The sequence below is a fragment of the Amblyraja radiata genome, chromosome 2, assembly GCF_010909765.2.
Source record: "Amblyraja radiata isolate CabotCenter1 chromosome 2, sAmbRad1.1.pri, whole genome shotgun sequence".
In the NCBI taxonomy this organism is placed as follows: Eukaryota; Metazoa; Chordata; class Chondrichthyes; order Rajiformes; family Rajidae; genus Amblyraja; species Amblyraja radiata.
Genome location: NC_045957.1, coordinates 85945125 through 85961680, shown reverse-complemented (window position 1 = coordinate 85961680; position 16556 = coordinate 85945125). Strand labels below are relative to the sequence as shown.

The 16556-nt window shown below is 39.1% G+C and overlaps 1 protein-coding gene across 1 annotated transcript in view; it reads right to left on the bottom strand.

Annotated features, from left to right (window-relative positions):
• Positions 1-1839: 1839 nt before the first annotated feature.
• The window catches only part of abca13 (ATP binding cassette subfamily A member 13), a 235128-nt gene continuing 220411 nt past the window's right edge, over positions 1840-16556 (bottom strand). The window contains exons 59-64 of the mRNA XM_033049779.1: positions 12897-13031; positions 11690-11793; positions 8283-8375; positions 7307-7412; positions 5528-5665; positions 1840-2934 (exon numbers count right to left, since the gene is read on the bottom strand). Of these exons, the coding sequence (XP_032905670.1) occupies positions 2851-2934; positions 5528-5665; positions 7307-7412; positions 8283-8375; positions 11690-11793; positions 12897-13031 (660 nt within the window). The 3' untranslated portion in view covers positions 1840-2850. The remainder of the gene's footprint in view (positions 2935-5527; positions 5666-7306; positions 7413-8282; positions 8376-11689; positions 11794-12896; positions 13032-16556) is intronic.

The following is a 16556-nucleotide window of genomic DNA, read 5'->3' as shown; positions in this document are numbered from 1 at the left end:
ACTACTGGGCGACTAACATTAAAAATATAATTTTCTGGATGGACGATACATGTCAACAGGTAAATTGGTTAAAAATGGAGAGGGAAGATTGTTTGCCTTTTAACAAAGGCTCGATTCTTCTATCTCCAATACATCTGAATAAATCAACGTATGAGCAAAATCCGATAATACACAGTACCCCACTTACCTGGAAACAGTTGAAATTAAGTCTTAAATTGAGAAATTTGTCTCTCCTTCCCCCTTTTGCTACCAATCCCTCATTTAAACCGTCTACTTTAGATAAGGTGTTTGTTCAATGGAAAAACCTAGGAATTAATACTGTGGGAGACCTCTGTAAGAAGGGGACTCGCCTCTCTTTTCAAGAACTACAGGAGAAATATCATTTGAAAGCAAGCAATCTTTTTAGATATCTTCAAATCCGAGATTATATGAAAACATACACACAAGACTGTCCTTGTATGGGTCCAGATATATTAGACGATTGTTTGAATAGACATGCCAACACAAATAAGTCGATATCTTACATTTATAACACTCTCTTAAATGTTGATACCCCACCTTCTGAGATGTATAGGCAAGCATGGGAAGACGAGTTGGATTTATCAATTTCAAAAGATATATGGGAAGAAAGCCTACTATTGATACATTACTGTTCTTTTAATGTCAGGCATTCCCTGATACAATTCAAAATATTGCATAGTCTATACTATTCAAAGACTAAATTGAATAAGATCTTTCCAACTGTCTCCCCTATCTGTGATAAATGTCACCCCCAAGAAGCTACCTTAACCCATTCCTTTGCATCCTGTATAAAGATACAAAACTTCTGGATGGGAATATTCGATATCTTCTCTAAAACACTTAAATCGAATAATTTTGAATAATCAAAACGAATAATTTTAGAAATGTCAGAGGCCTGTTCTAAGTTAACGATATTTCAAAGACGTTTCCTTGACTACAGCTTAATAACTGCGAATAAAAATCATACTCAAATTCTGGAAAAAGATAACAGTTCCCACAGTGAAGATGTGGATTACTGAAATGACCGAGACACTACATTTAGAAATAATTAGGCTTGTTTTGGCTGATAAAGTAGACCAATTCTCCAAAACATAGTCTCCTTTCACTGAATTTCTTCAACAACAGAATGGTTGAACACAAATCTAAAACCGATGCTTGGGATGGGTGAGCGGGGGGGGGGACAGTGGGGCATATCTCCTTTTTTTTCTTCTTTCTCTCTTTTCTTCTCGCACTTCTTTGGTAGTTCAGTGGTATTTTCTTCTCTCTCTTTTGCATCTTTCTTCTTTTTCTTCATTCTTTCCTTTTTTCCCGTTTTCGATTTATGTATCAATTTACTCTTCTCGATTTATGTATCAATTTATAAAGTGTTAAATATGAAACTGTACGAAACTCTCATGCCGATTGCTTTATTCTTGTATAATTGCTTCTAATAAAATAAACATATTAAAAAATAAAAAATAAATTACCTGAAAGTCAGTGAGGATTAGGAGTATCAGGATGGGATTAATGGGCATGTGCGTGGGAATGTGTTATAGGGATAGAAATATAGGAGTGGGATTGACAGGATTGCACTGTGAACCAGCACACTTCTTCTTCTTGTGTTTGAGAACCAGCACACTCAAGAAGCATCCTTCAAAGTCTTAAGAAAATATGAAAGTAAGATAATATGAAAATCTGATCATTTATTCTAGAAGGTTGAAAGAATGTCATCTCAAAGTAATTGCAAAGTGATAAATGATTAATCTTACTCGTAGTTCAGTTTAAGCATAATTTCCAAAAGTTCTGTGGGGATCTACAAAACTGAAAGAAACTTTTACGTTTCACTTTTAATAGAATAACCAATTTAATAACTATAATGTTTATATAAAATGACCACATTAGATTCATACAACACATATCTGTCTAGTTCACCAAGAATTCAGTTAAAAAGAAAGCACACATTAAGTTTTGTTCAGTACATCTTGCGACAGTCAATGTTAGCTCACTTTTTAATGTATTAATGCTCACCCTGAGAAAAAAACCTTGGAACATCTGGAGATTATTGCCTCGTTAATCCATGTACACAGAGCATTCACAAAAATGATTTAAAGTTAAAATTGAGTGTGAGAATCAACTCAACCGAGTGACCATGCATTAACCAGCATGCATGAAACAACAGCATCCACTGTGAGCTGTAACTGCCCGAATGTCAAAAGAGCAAATTTGGGGGAGGAAGGACTTCCTTTTTATCCAAAATCTTAATGAACTAAATGCAAGTAGATCTCCAATAAAACATTGTTTGTAGCTGCATCCTAAAAAAATGACATTGACAATGGATCAATTTGTTTGATCTCATATTTGCACCATCAAAATTAAACAGCTTATTGCATTGATTATGGGAAAAAAAGTATACATTCATGGATTACATTTCTTTGAATTTTATTTATTTTCTTAAGATCATTAATTTTAAAATCATGTTACAGAATTAAATTACGTTAAGTGAAAGTTTTATTAGAAAAATAGCACAAGAATTAATTTTGACTCCAATGGTTATAATTTGATGAATTTCCTTTAGGCTAACTACACCAAAATTGGAAGCATTTAACCAATAAATAATAAACTCCGCCAATTATGGTATATATAAAATAGAACCATTCAAAAAAGTGCTTTGAAAATCCATTATCAAAATGATTGATCGACAAATTTAAATTTAGAATAAAATCTTTTCAGTTGACAGTAAAATAAATGGCTCAGGTATTTAACTATCAAATCCTGAGAATAAAACATTAATTTGTTTCACTGTAATGTCAGTATCTTGTAATTAATTTCAGCGTTTTATTTTACTGTGGTCTATACGTCTGGGTTTCTTGTGTTTATTTCTGCAGGTGCTTGATCCAGACGTTCCTCGAATTGACGAGCAAAATTAATGAAGACCTGTTGGGCAAGACAAGAATATGAGAGGATGTCAGTCAGATTATCAACATTATAATCAATGATGTACATGAAAAAATGGGTTTACGTATCCTTAGATTCGTAGTGGGAGCAAGAGGGTTGGGGAAGTACAATAAGGAGGAAAGGAAAAAAAGACATAACTACTCGGAAACAATACCTCAATTCTAACTAGTAACACAGGGTAAATGGTAACAGCTTTGCTATGACATTGGAATTATTTTTAGCATTTTAATTCATGAGCAAAACCCAGTCAGCCCAAGCAACAGGAATTCCTTGCATCTAATGCAGTAATTTAACTTTACTTGATAAAATCAAAATCAGCCTGATACACGCATGTTTTAAAACACATTTTCAGTGGATACGTTTTCCCTCAGAGAATCTGTTCTAAAATGTATTCAATCGATTTGAAAGTACAATCGACATGCAGCATTCAAAGAGATTCACAGCTTTTTTAGCTTAAGTCGTCACATCTCTTCATCTAACTAGTCCTAATTAATATACATAATCTAACAAGATGTGCCCTGTTGCATAATCAAAATTAAAACACAAATTAAAGCTTCTTATATCAAATAATGTAATTAGTTCAACACTGCACTGCCATCCCAGGCCTCTGTTAAATTCAACTGGTGTTTCTCAAATGCATACAGGTGCACAATGCATTTAATGATCAAGTCCACTAGTGTATGACTAAATACAATAAAGGATCAAGTCTATGGATTCATTTTCTCCCTACACTGAATCAGGACTATTCAACTGTGCAGAGTTGTTATTTTACATTAAACAACTTATAAATTTATGCTCCAGGCAACTGTTACAACTTTAATTTCATAAGTCATGTTAGCAAATTCAGATAAGAGACAGGAATGAGCCTTGATTTCTGCCAGTATTTTTGTACATCTAAGAGTCCTGGACTTCAAGAAAGCCTTGTAAAATAAACAAAATCTAAATCTGCAGATGCTAGAAATCTGAAATAAAAACAGAAAATTTGGGAAATAAGCAACTGGTCAGACAGCATCTGTGGAAAGAGGGACATGTTAATGTTTCAGATAAAGTTTGTAAAATAATGTCTCATACATCACACCTTTTAGTGTCAATGCAAAAACAAATTTCTGACAGACCCCAATGTATCCTGCCATCAAAGGAAGATACATCCATCAGCAGAATCAAGAAACAGAGAAGGAAGCATATACAAAAGTAAAGGAATTTAAACCTTAAGGAGAGCAAGATGGAAACAAAAAAAACTGCAGATGCTGACAATCGGAAGTGAAATCAGTTAAGAGGTCAGATATAATTTGTGAAAAGAGAATTGAAACTATAATTTGTTTTTTCTTTGCATGTGTACTGCTTCTCCTGCAGTGTTTCCAACATTTTATATATCATCGAGATCAGCAGATGGCAACCTTGTTCTGCATAGGGGCCAGGACCTATAGGGGCCAGGCCGTTCCAAGTGGCCCAGCCGCCGAAAGGACTCTCCCGACGCCGGGGCAAGACCACCCGGTGAGAACGGCCAGGGACATCGGGCCTCCGTAGAGGCAATTGCGGTGGCCTCAATAGGCCTGACTTTGGGGTGAACATGGGGTGGGGACTGGACATTGTGCCTTCCTCCACAGTGCTACCCACTGTGGGGGGATGATTTTTTTGTCTAATTGTAGTCCTGTAGGTCTGTGTCCAAGATGGCTGCCGTGAAGAGAGAGTGGACGCTGGCGCGCTTTGGCTGCCGCTGCTCTCTTTTCACACTGTGTTTTTGATTTTCTGTTTTTGGATTGAATTCTGTTTTTAATTTGTGTCACTGTGATGTCTTTAATTACTTGTTTTATTCCGATTATATGTTTTTATTCCGATTACTATGTAAGGTGTCCTTGAGATGTATGAAAGGCGCCCATTAAATAAAATTTATTATTATTATTATTATTATATCCGTGAGCGGATGGAGACCCACATCTATCGCCATAGTTAATAAATGGAGGAGTAATAATAATATATACTAATTAAATTAGTAATTAGTAATAATACATAAGTAATAATACATACTAATAATACATACTAACTAGTGTGACATTTGGTGTTGTTTTTCGCATTAGTTTTCACGTGTTTCTCAATTAGTTTTCTGCAGTTCCCAGGTCTGCTCGCGTGCCCCCGGACTAGCTGCAGTTCCCAGATCCCTCGCGTGCCCCGGGACTAGCTGCAGTTCTCAGGTCCCTCGCGTGCCCCGCGACTGGCTGCAGTTTCCAGGTCGGCTCGCCTGCCCCGGGACTGGCTGTAGCGCCCAGGTCGCCTGCATGCCCCGGGACTAGCTACAGTTCCCAGGTTGCGAAAACTAATTGAAAAAAAATACGCCTGCGGGCCGGATGATTTCGGGTTACGGGCCGGATCCGTCCCCTGATCTAGATCATATTGTTTGTAAACCAGCATTTGCAGTTCCACAGTTCCACGTGTCTTCATATTTTATTCTGCTATAAGGAACTAAAATTTGAATGGTTAGTGTTATCAATGTTAGCATTATCATTAGGGGCTCGGAAGAAACAGAATTAATTGCAGTTAAATAGTTGTTGGCTAGGAGATCAAATGTTTGTACCTGGTCAAGTGTTGCTTGGCTTATGGAATAGTGTTTGATGTTGAGTTGTTCTTTGTTATTCTCAAGGAAATGGAACAGCTTTGCTAACTCCACGTCTTTCTGTGGCACCTGATATTCCAAAGAATACTGATGCTCTTCCTGGGATAAAGAAAGCAGTAAAAGTGAATTACACAGATAGCAGTTCTGTATTACATTGTTCCTTCTTTTAGCAGCAGATTAAAGGGCCTGTCCCACCAGCATGCAACAGCATGCGTCTAGCGCGACCAAACGTGGTCGCTTGAGGCGTACGGCCTCGCGGGGCCGGTCCCACTTCGATCGGCGGAGGCGTATGGTCCCGACATCGCGCGGGGCTCCAAAAATCGTGCATTGTCCGAAAATCCCGCGCAACAATGGCCTGTCAGCCCGCAGCCGCATTGAGGCCGTACGCAGCGCCTTGACGGGCGTACGCAGCGTCTTGACATCATATGCAGCGTCTTGACATCGTACGCAGCATCTTGACGGCGTACGCCTAGCGCGTGGCATTGCGCGATGACGTCACCGCCCGGCGTGCCGTTGCGTGATGACGTCACCGCCCGACGTCCAAATTCAGTCGGCCCGCCTCCTGCCCAGCTGATTGGTGAGTATGGTGTTGGGATCAGCCCCGCCCAACTCCATACGCCTCTGCGGTTCGAATTGTGACCGGTCCCGCGAGGCCGTACGCCTCAAGCGACCACGTTTGGTCACGCTAGACGCATGCAATCGCATGCTGGTGGGACAGGCCTTTAAATGTCTAGCCTTTTGTTCTTCAAAAAATAATGGCTCAGTAATCATCCAGGTTTAATTTGATTTGATTTTCTTTCCTTTTTTCTTTGAATAACAGGTTAATAAGTAAATCCTTCACTAAGACCTGAGGGTTTTCACTCGGGGAATGAAAGTGGTGGAAATGTTTAAAACTTTCTAAAGTTGTCTCGATTTAAGAATTGTGCTTTCAGATCAGAACACTTCAAATGGCACTCCATTATTTAAGAGGGGAGAATGAAAGAAATAAGGTAATTGTAGAGCTGTCTGTTTAATGTCAATTATGGGGAAATTGCTGGTCCTTCTGAGACACTTAACTGAATGCTTGAACAAGTATTACCTACGAAGATGGAACTGCGATAGTCAGAGTATTTTTACACAGAAGGTGGTGAGTGCCTGGAATGTGTTGTCAGGAATGGTGGCTGAGGCAGATACAACATTTAAGAGACTTTGGATAGGCATACTGATATACAGTAAATGGAGGGATATGGATTATGTGCAGGTAGATAAGAGATGTTCGTGGCATCATGTTTGCCGCAGACATAGTGTGCCAAATGGCCTGTTCTGTGCTTTACTGTTCTATGTTCAAGCAACCTAGTTGCCATTTTTTGAAGAGATATTTGGTATGATAAGGTTCAATACAAGGGATTCAAGACCAAAAATAACATGTATGCAATTGGACATTGTCTCCTGATGTACCTCAGTAATTGGTTGAGAAATTGGAGATGGAGAGTGGATTTAAAGGATTATGTTATATCCCAACGTTCTGATGGGATATAACATAATGTGTTACTCGGGGTCTCAACAAAGTACTGCAGTGACTTTATAGAACTTCTGTGATAAAACAACTTTTTTTAAGTTAATCAGAGAATTACAAATTTCTACTCACAAAATCTGTCCCAGTAAACAAAGATATTGCAACTTTAAATTCTTGCTGTGATTTTACATGACCTTCTCTTTCAAGTAGTATATGGCATGAGTTCCTATTTGTTTAAAAAATACCTTCAATGTTGTGCCTGGGAAATGTGACATCAGCAATTCTGTGAGCTCCATTGAGTTGGTTGATTTTTGACTTAGTACTACTTTAACGGTATAAACCTCGCCAAACCTAAGTGATGAAAGAAAATAAAATAATTTTCTTATTTCTCACAACATAGAAAGGTTATGATAAACTGAAAATAATCTAAAAACATTCATTTATAAGTAATTAGTAAATTATAAGAAAAATATTCTTAAAACCTAACAAAATAATATAGAAACAGCATTTTACATTGAAATTATTACTGTCTGGAGAATCATCTGTAGCTAGTAGAACTAAATGTGCTCTATGATAAAATCGGTGTATTTTCTACCTCCAAATTATATTATTTAGACATTCCTTAGGCAAGCTACAATGTTCTTATGTAAAGGTTGTCTACTATTGCTGTTGAGGGATGAAAATTGAGGCATGGATATTCCCTCTTCAATATTGATAATGGCAATTTGTGTCAATATAATATCACAAAAAGTGATACTCTTTGCTCAGAAAGCTACTCCCAGTGGGGTACTTTCAGGTATGAATTAATCTGGTTAATTGTTAGTAAATTGGTCAAAATCAACTGGATCGGGTACCAACACTTGCTTTTGAATCTATACATTGGTCATTTGGTTAAAATTAACAGGGGTGTAATTTTACTCTTTGGATGTAAGCTTTGTTTTTCATTTGTTCAGAAGCTTCAATAGCTAAATTGTTCATTAGCATCTGAAAAATCTATGCAAGGAAAGGAACCTGCAACATTCAGTGTTGGGAAGTTAATTGATTCCTTCTGTGTAAATGTGTCCATTGTAGTTTCATTTGAAAGTTTCAATTTGGTATGCAAATTACTTTCAGTTTATATTTGTCATAAAACAAACAAGTCAGACATTTTTTTTAAATTGTAACATATGGTACTTGAATAGAGATCAGCAAAAGTGGTTCGTCACTCGATGCCAAACCTACCTGTTTTTAATGTGCTTGGGAGAGCCAATACATTTGAATTTTCCATTTACCATTATGGCAAGTCTGGAACATAAGGCCTCACATTCCTCCATACTGAAGCAGAATAAAGAGAAAAAAAGGGTCGGAATGAGAAAAATCAGTCCATATAACAACAAAAATTATGGTAAAGTATTTAACGTACTACATAAACACGTGGTACTCCAACTGCAACTGCTCAGACAGGAAGGCTCTGCAGAGGGTAGTGAGGGAGCAGAGAGGATCACTGGCGTGGGAGAGCCGCTGTCTGAAAAAAGCTCTGAGAATAGCTAAGGACAAACTGCACCCCTTCCACACACACCTGGATCTCCTGCCATCAGGCAAGAGATACCGTAGCATCAAAGCCCGGACTACCAGACTGTTAAACAGTTTCCTGCCACAGGCTGTGAGGCTGCTAAACAGTCACTCTGTACACAGTCACCTGATTCTGCGGCTTTGCACTGACATTTTAATAACTCTGTCACTGGCCACTCAAATCAGCTGCCCTAGACATTTTAATGATTGTTTTTACTGTATTTTAATGTTGCTGTTTTACCTGCTTTTAACTATTTATACTGTTTCATCAGGGACTGGATTGTTTTTACTGTTATTATGTGTGAAATGTTTTAAGTTTCATGTGCGATGCTCCGGTATTCCCTGGGAAACGTCTTCTCATTTTGCACGGTACAACTGTTGCTTTGCAAGATGACAATAAAGGTTGATTGATTGATTATTTAATCTACGCATCTTATATATGAGCATACACCATGATTTCAACTAAAGGTTTTTATAAAATTTAATGACACTCTTCAAATAGTTACACATCAATAATGTTAAACCATTACTAACCAGACTGTGGTTTTAAACAATTGATATATCAGTAAGTGAGACTCCCTTAAGTATTTAACAGGCCAATATTATCTCAGTAATTAGCCTAGAGGGAAAGTTCAAATCAGTAACGGTTCACTACTAAAAGCAATCAGTACATACTAACTCAGCACAAATATTTACCATGGTTCATTAATCCAGTTTCATTTAACTTGATAACACAATGGAAATAAATTGATATAACACAATACAGTGAACATATTAAAATATAAATCAATTGATATTTTATAAATTATAGCTGCTTTTACTATACAACTAACAAAAATCAGCAACTTTTTATCAAAGAAAAATTAATCATGAAAGGAAAGTTTGTTGTGACATAATCACATTAAGAAACACAAGTTAGGTATAGATAATAATTAAAGCTTGAATATATTTGCACTGCATGTAACAGTGATTGTTACCCGACATATTTAGTGTGATTGTCAAAAAAGTCATCCGGTATTTTAAATAAAACTCTTTCAGGATCTGAAGTGGTTTAACGACTCCTCAAGTCGGCAGTGATCCTTTGACGGTTCCAATACTAATTGTGACAAAACGTTAGAGGTGTAGAAACAAGTAACTGCAGATGCTAGTTTACAGAAAAGGAAAAAGATGCTGGAGCAACTCAGTGGGTCAGGCAGCATCTCTAGAGAACATGAATAGATGCCGTTGTTTCAGATCGGGATTCTTCTTCAGATTCTAAGGTCTATCGAGGTTAGAAGGCCGGCTGAGATGAGGAGGCGGAATGTTGGAGACGGTAGAAGGGATTATCACTGGGAGGTGAGGACTCTTTCCCATAGAGAAAGGCCCAGAGGCTGAAGAAACAAAGGAAGATCTCTACACCTTGGCAGGCCCACAACTCGTTGAGGTATGCACAAATGGTGGAATATTGGCAGTGAGCTTCTGCCAATTGAAAAACCACAGTTTTTAACAAATTTGCAATAAATCTTGATATCGATCACAAAGTGCTACTAAGGTAAAGACTGAAGAAGGGTTTCGACCCAAAACGTTGCCTATTTCCTTCGCACCATAGTTGCTGCCTCACCCGCTGAGTTTCTCCAGCATTTTTGTCTACCTTAAAGACCAAAGAGATAATTTCTAAAGAGCTTAGGACTTTGGAAGTTGAATCATTGACTGAAAGGCCATAAGTAGGAGAATACATAAATGGAGAGATGAAGTGCTTTAGGGAACTGTAGTTTGAGGTACATCCCTATCCAACACATTTTCCAAGACAGCTCAAATGCCATCTATTGCGCCAATAACACCACTGTTGGTGGCTGAATCATAGGTGAGGATAAATGATCGCACTGGAGAGGAATAGATCATCTGGTTAAGTTGTGACGCAACAGCTACGTCTCACTCAACAACAAGAAACCCAAAGAACCAATCATTGGCTTCTGAAATACCCCGCCATCAAATGCATCCACATGAGATGCTGCCTCAAGAAAGCTGCATCTACCATCAAAGGTTCCCACTGATCCAAAGCATGTCCTATTCTCATTGCTACCATCAGACAGGCGGTACAGAAGCCCCATACCTCTATGTTCAGGAGCAACTACTTCCCGGCAACAGAACACTACGGACCACCTCTTTCACTGTTTTCTAACAGGGACTTGTTTTCTAATTTCTAATTTCTTGTAGAATTAATGTGTAATTGTATAATTTATGTTTTTTGCATGTTGTCTGATTCTATGTGCCTGTGATACTGCTGGAAACAAGATTTTTTATTGTACATGTAGCTCTAGCTACAACAATGGATAAGGAATGACCTGTAGTCCCAGTCGGTGGAAATGCACTGGAAGTGGAGGCTTTGGTCAATCAGATTTAAAAAAAAGATCGGATAGTTTACATTTGTCACAGTCACAAACAATATAGTTTGTGACTCCAATAAAGGCCATGTCAATCAATATTATGGCAAGGGCATAGCACAGGTATGAAAGGTTTAGAAGGGTGTAGACCAAACACAGGCGGGTGGGACTCATGTAGATGGGGCACCTTGTTCAGCATGGGCAAGCTGGGTTGAAGGGCCTGTTTGCACGCTCTATGACTATGACAGCAATTTTGGATGGAGAATTGAAAACATTGTTTTTAAAGTTGTACATTGGTTGTAAAGTGAATCACAATATGTTTACAGGTTGCATGCTTAAATTTTGCTTTGTGCAGTTTATGCTATTTTATCTCAGTCCTCTGTATATGAGTTGCAGATATATTACCATATGTAACAATATCCTTCTGTTGCAGCTTTGCTCTCTTACACATGGCTCACAAAGTGTTGTACATGGAATATTTTGTATTGTGCAGAATAACAAGTAGCTTAAAACAAAGTACATTTGGTCCTCATGCAATAACTTTAACAAATGTTATAGGCAAAGACATTTTAGTCATGGAATTACAGCAAGTTTACATTAGATGGAAAGTGAGCTATTTGGTGTGTTAAACCCTACACAACCAAAACAAATATAAATACCGATCATGTTTTCACAAGTTGCAGTATTTGTGTCATGTGCCAAAAGTTGATGTACCTGTGCGATGTCAAGATGGCTGCACACCCAGCATCCACTTCACTAAGGATTGCTCTCCAAAGAAAACGTTTGGATTCGGGATCCATTCCTGAGCTTGGCTCATCCTAAACATAAAAGTGTGCCATGCCAAAAGATCACTCAGACTGCTTGTATTCTCAGATCAAACAATTACAGTAAAAACATTAGTCACAGATTCATAAAGTAATACAGCATAAACATGGGCTCACAACATTCATGCCAACCTTTTTGCTCATCTCATCTGTCCAAATGCCTCTTAAATGCAGTAATTGTATCTGATTCCTCCACCAAGGGCAGCACAGTGGAGTACCGGTAGAGTTGCTGCCTTACTTTGCCAGAGACCCAGTTTGTTTCTGATTATGGGTGCTGTTTGTACAGAGTTTGTACGTTCTCCTTGTGACCATGTGGGTTCTCTCCGGTTACTCCGGTTCCCTCCCACATTTCAAAGATGTGCAGGTTTGTAGGTTAATTGGCTTTGATAAAATTGTAAATTGTCCCTAGTGTGTGGGATAGTGCTAGTGTACGGGGTGATCGCTGGTTGGCACAGACCCAGTGGACTGAAGGATCCATCTCCGTGCTGTATCTGTAAAGTCTAAAATAAAGTCTAAAGTTTAAAGTCACCTCATCTGATAGTGCATTCAAAATATCAACCACATTCTGTAAAAAATTACTTACCGCTCAGATCACTTTTAAAGCTTTCGCTCACCTATATTTTTACCCTCTTATTTATGATACTCCTACCACACAAAATCTTGTATACTTCCATCAGATCACTCCCCAGCTACTTTGCTGCAGGAAAACAAGCCTAGCCTATCAAATCTACTGCTAACTAAAGTGTTATGGTGTTAATGCTTTACCCAGTCATGCTTATTCAAATAAACATGAATTTTATCCTTGATTTGTTGAAAATTGGAACAGATTTTTAATATACTGTTTCAGTCTATTAATTGCACATGCATTATGAAACCTATATGCATGCTGAAGCCCCTGGAACATTAATCTGATTACTCACATACCTTTCACAGTTAGACATTTACTCCTTTGCCCATGAACGCAGCTGAAATTTATAAAAGACCAAACCGAATTATGCAACATAATTCACTTAAATATTCCAAAAGCAGACTGCTTTTGAGAGCAAGAAGAGCAAGAAGTGTTAGGGGTATAACGGGAAGTAAATTGGAAATCTTACCAGTAAAATAACTTGAGGTCTGCCAATCAATGCCAGTGCTGTTGACAGCTTCCTTTTTGTGCCACCGCTGTAAGTTCTCACTACTTCATTAACATGGAAGGTTAGATGCAGGCGTTGAACAAGATCATTAATACTCTACAATCGGCAAAAAAAGTTAAAAGCAAATAACATCAGAATTTAGACAAATAATACATTCAAAGCATGAATAAAAAAGGTACATTTGAGAACTGAAAGACAGCAAAGTCAACTGGTGAAGCAAGGCTTAAACAAGACCACTTATTGCATGAAACAATAACTTCATATTCTGCACCTGAAAACAATATCGGAACTAACAACTAAAATGGAGGAGAAAAACCAGCTGAGGAGATAGCATGGGTTTTTTTAGATTAACTCACCCTCCATCATGTTAGGATAATTTGTTTCGACCAATAATCTGTCACAATGCTTTTACATTTTGATTCTAAATAGCCATTTAACTCAATTCATATTAATATTAACAATTTCAGAAATTACGCTTGGAACTCCAATTGAGTTTGCCAGACAAATACAATTGCAAAAAAGCATATATCGAGCATTTTCATATTGCATTGTCTTCGGCCCCAAAGAATAATTCAAGTTTTATAATTGATTAGCTGGTGAAAATAATCATTTTCTGTTCTAAATTTGTATCTGAATGTAATTTTCACTGTGGTAAATACAATCAAAACACACTGGATTATTCTTACTGCACTACTAACACTTATTGGCTCTAAATTATTCAGCATTTTCTGAAAAGGCTGTGAAAATGTGGAGTAAATGCTCACATTGTCTCACATGTATTAACATATATTTCAAGGAATTAGCACAGTAGTTGGCAGAAAATATCCAAAAGTAGTCTGTAGAGTTGAAAAGACAATGGGAGAAGCTTCTGGTCCCAACGCAAACACTAGTATCACGATGAATCTACACATTGCCGTGGAAGTCACAGTTTCCAGCACGGACATCAGCGACAGTATCTTCTCCTCTGCAGCCTATGCTGCCCCTGTACTGATATAGTGGACTCCACCAGATGTCCAAATGTGCAATGCAATCTTCCACTCTCAGGCAGGGAAAACTGCACCTAAGCCCATGTCATTATTCAGATGAAGGGGAGATATCGATTCTCGGGAAAAAGGTATCTTTTATTTTTTTTAAATAACAATGTTTTAATTGTTGTTGAATGGTTTTGAATGTTGAAGGTATGCTTTTTTAATTCTTATTCAGGAAACAAAATACATCTTAGAAAGTTAAAGATCCTACAAACAGCATTAATAGCCCATGAATCTGGGATGTGGTTTCAACAGATGTCAAAATGGTATGAGAGTTCAGTGGTTGTTGGTGCCAAAAAGCCCCTAGACTAATAGAAACAAGGAACTGCATATGCTGGTTAATACACAAATGGACACATAGTGCTGGAGTAATTTAGCAGGTCAGGCAGTATCTCTGGAGATTAACAAATAACATTTCAGTTTGCGATCATTCCTCAGACTGACTGGAAAGGGAAAAGAAAGCTGGAAAAGAGAGATGGGTGTTGGGCAAAGTGATAGGTGGATACAGGTGAGGGTTGATTGGGAGAGGGATGGAGTAAGTGACAAAGTCAAGAGGCAAAAAGGGGACAAAAGGGTGTCAGATAAGGGTGTCTTATGGAGGTGTATGAGGATGAGGGATGATCTTATAAAGGTGTATAAAATCATGAGAGGAATAGATCGGGTAGATGCAGTCTCTTGTCCTGAGTAGGTCAATCGAGGACTAGAGGACATAGGTTTAAGGTGAAGGGGAAAAGAATTGATAGGAATCTGAGGGTCATTTTTTTTCACACAAAGGATGGCGGGTGTATGGAACAAGCTGCCAGAGGTGGTAATTGAGGCTGGGAGTATCCCAACGTTTCAGAAACAGTTAGACAGGTGGACAGATTTGAAGTGATATGGCCAAAACTTCGGCTGGTGGGACTAGTGTAGCTGGGACATGCTGGCCGGCGTTTCCACGCTGTATCACTCTATGACACTATAAGGAAAGAAGAGGAGGATTGAAATGTAAAGCCGGGATTGAGATATAGGTGGAAGAGGGAATGGGAAAGAGGGGAGGTTAAAGGTAAATGTGGGGCTCCAGGATTGGAGATGAGCCTATAAAGGTGGAGATAGGAGCAGAGTGACATGGATGATAAGAGATGGTGGGAGAATTGCATGTGCACCTCCAGATTCATGAACAGCTTCTTTCATTTTGGTATCAGACTACTGAACCCATAAGCTCGGTGTAGTCCAAGTCTCCCAACCTACCTCATGAAGGACCTTGTAATATTTTACTTGCATTTTCTCTGTAACTGTAATGCTATAATGCTGTAACACTATATTCTGTACTCTAGTATTTGTCTCTTCCTGTTGAACGTGTATGGCTTGATTGTATTCATATATAGTATAATTTGATTAGATAGCATGCAAACAAAGTGTTTTGCTATATCTTGGTTCACATGATTCTAGTATCCAATTCCTTGTGAATAAGGCTATCATTATTCCTTGCTGCATTTGTAATATTCAGATACCTGTGTACTTGAAAGTGGAATTAAAAAAGCCAAGGCGGACCATAAAAGGAGCATAGAGTCCCACCTGTCCTGCAATAATACACGGGAGGTATGGCGGGGCATACAAGACATCACAAACTACAGAGGCTGTGCCACAACGACAGAAGACCTGAGTGCGCCACTGGCAGAGAAGCTAAATTGCTTCTTTTCCCGCTTTGAAACATCACAACAGCAGCACCCATCTGCTACAGCCCTGCTCCCACCCTCACCTGGCTCCTGTACTACTCCACTCACTGTAAGGGAGAATGATGTCAGACGGGTGCTCCTGGCAGTGAACCCCAAGAAGGCTGCCGGCCCGGATGGAGTGCCTGGTAGGGTGCTTAAAGTGTGTGCCCACCAGCTCACCAGCATCTTCACCAGAATCTTCAATCTCTCCCAGGACCAGGCAGTTATCCCGTCCTGCCTAAAATCAGCCACAATCGTCCCAGTGCCGAAGAAGTCTCCCATCACCAGCCTAAATGATTACCGTCCCGTGGCCCTCACTCCGGTAATCACGAAGTGCTTCGAGAGATTGGTCCTCCAGCACATCAAGGACTATCTCCCTCCAGACCTCGACCCCCACCAATTCGCCTATCGCCCAAACAGATCCACAGAAGACGCCATCACCGTAGCTCTCCACTCTGTGCTGAGCCACCTGGAGCAGGGGCAGAGCTACGTCCGGATACTCTTTGTGGATTACAGCTCAGCTTTCAATACTATCATTCCGGACATTCTCATCGACAAACTGGTCACTCTCGGCCTCCCCACTCTCACATGTGCCTGGATAAAGGACTTCCTCACCAACCGGCCCCAGACTGTGAGACTCGGCCCCCACCTCTCCTCCACTCGCATGTTGAGTACCGGCTCCCCACAGGGCTGTGTGCTAAGCCCCCTCCTATACTGTCTCTACACCCACGACTGTAGTCCGGCCCACAACAACAACCGCATCGTCAAGTTTGCTGACGACACTACAGTAGTCGGACTCATCTCAAGGGGAGACGAGGCAGCCTACAGAGAGGAAGTCCTGAAGTTGACAACCTGGTGCTCAGAAAACAACTTGGCTCTGAACACCAAGAAAACAAAAG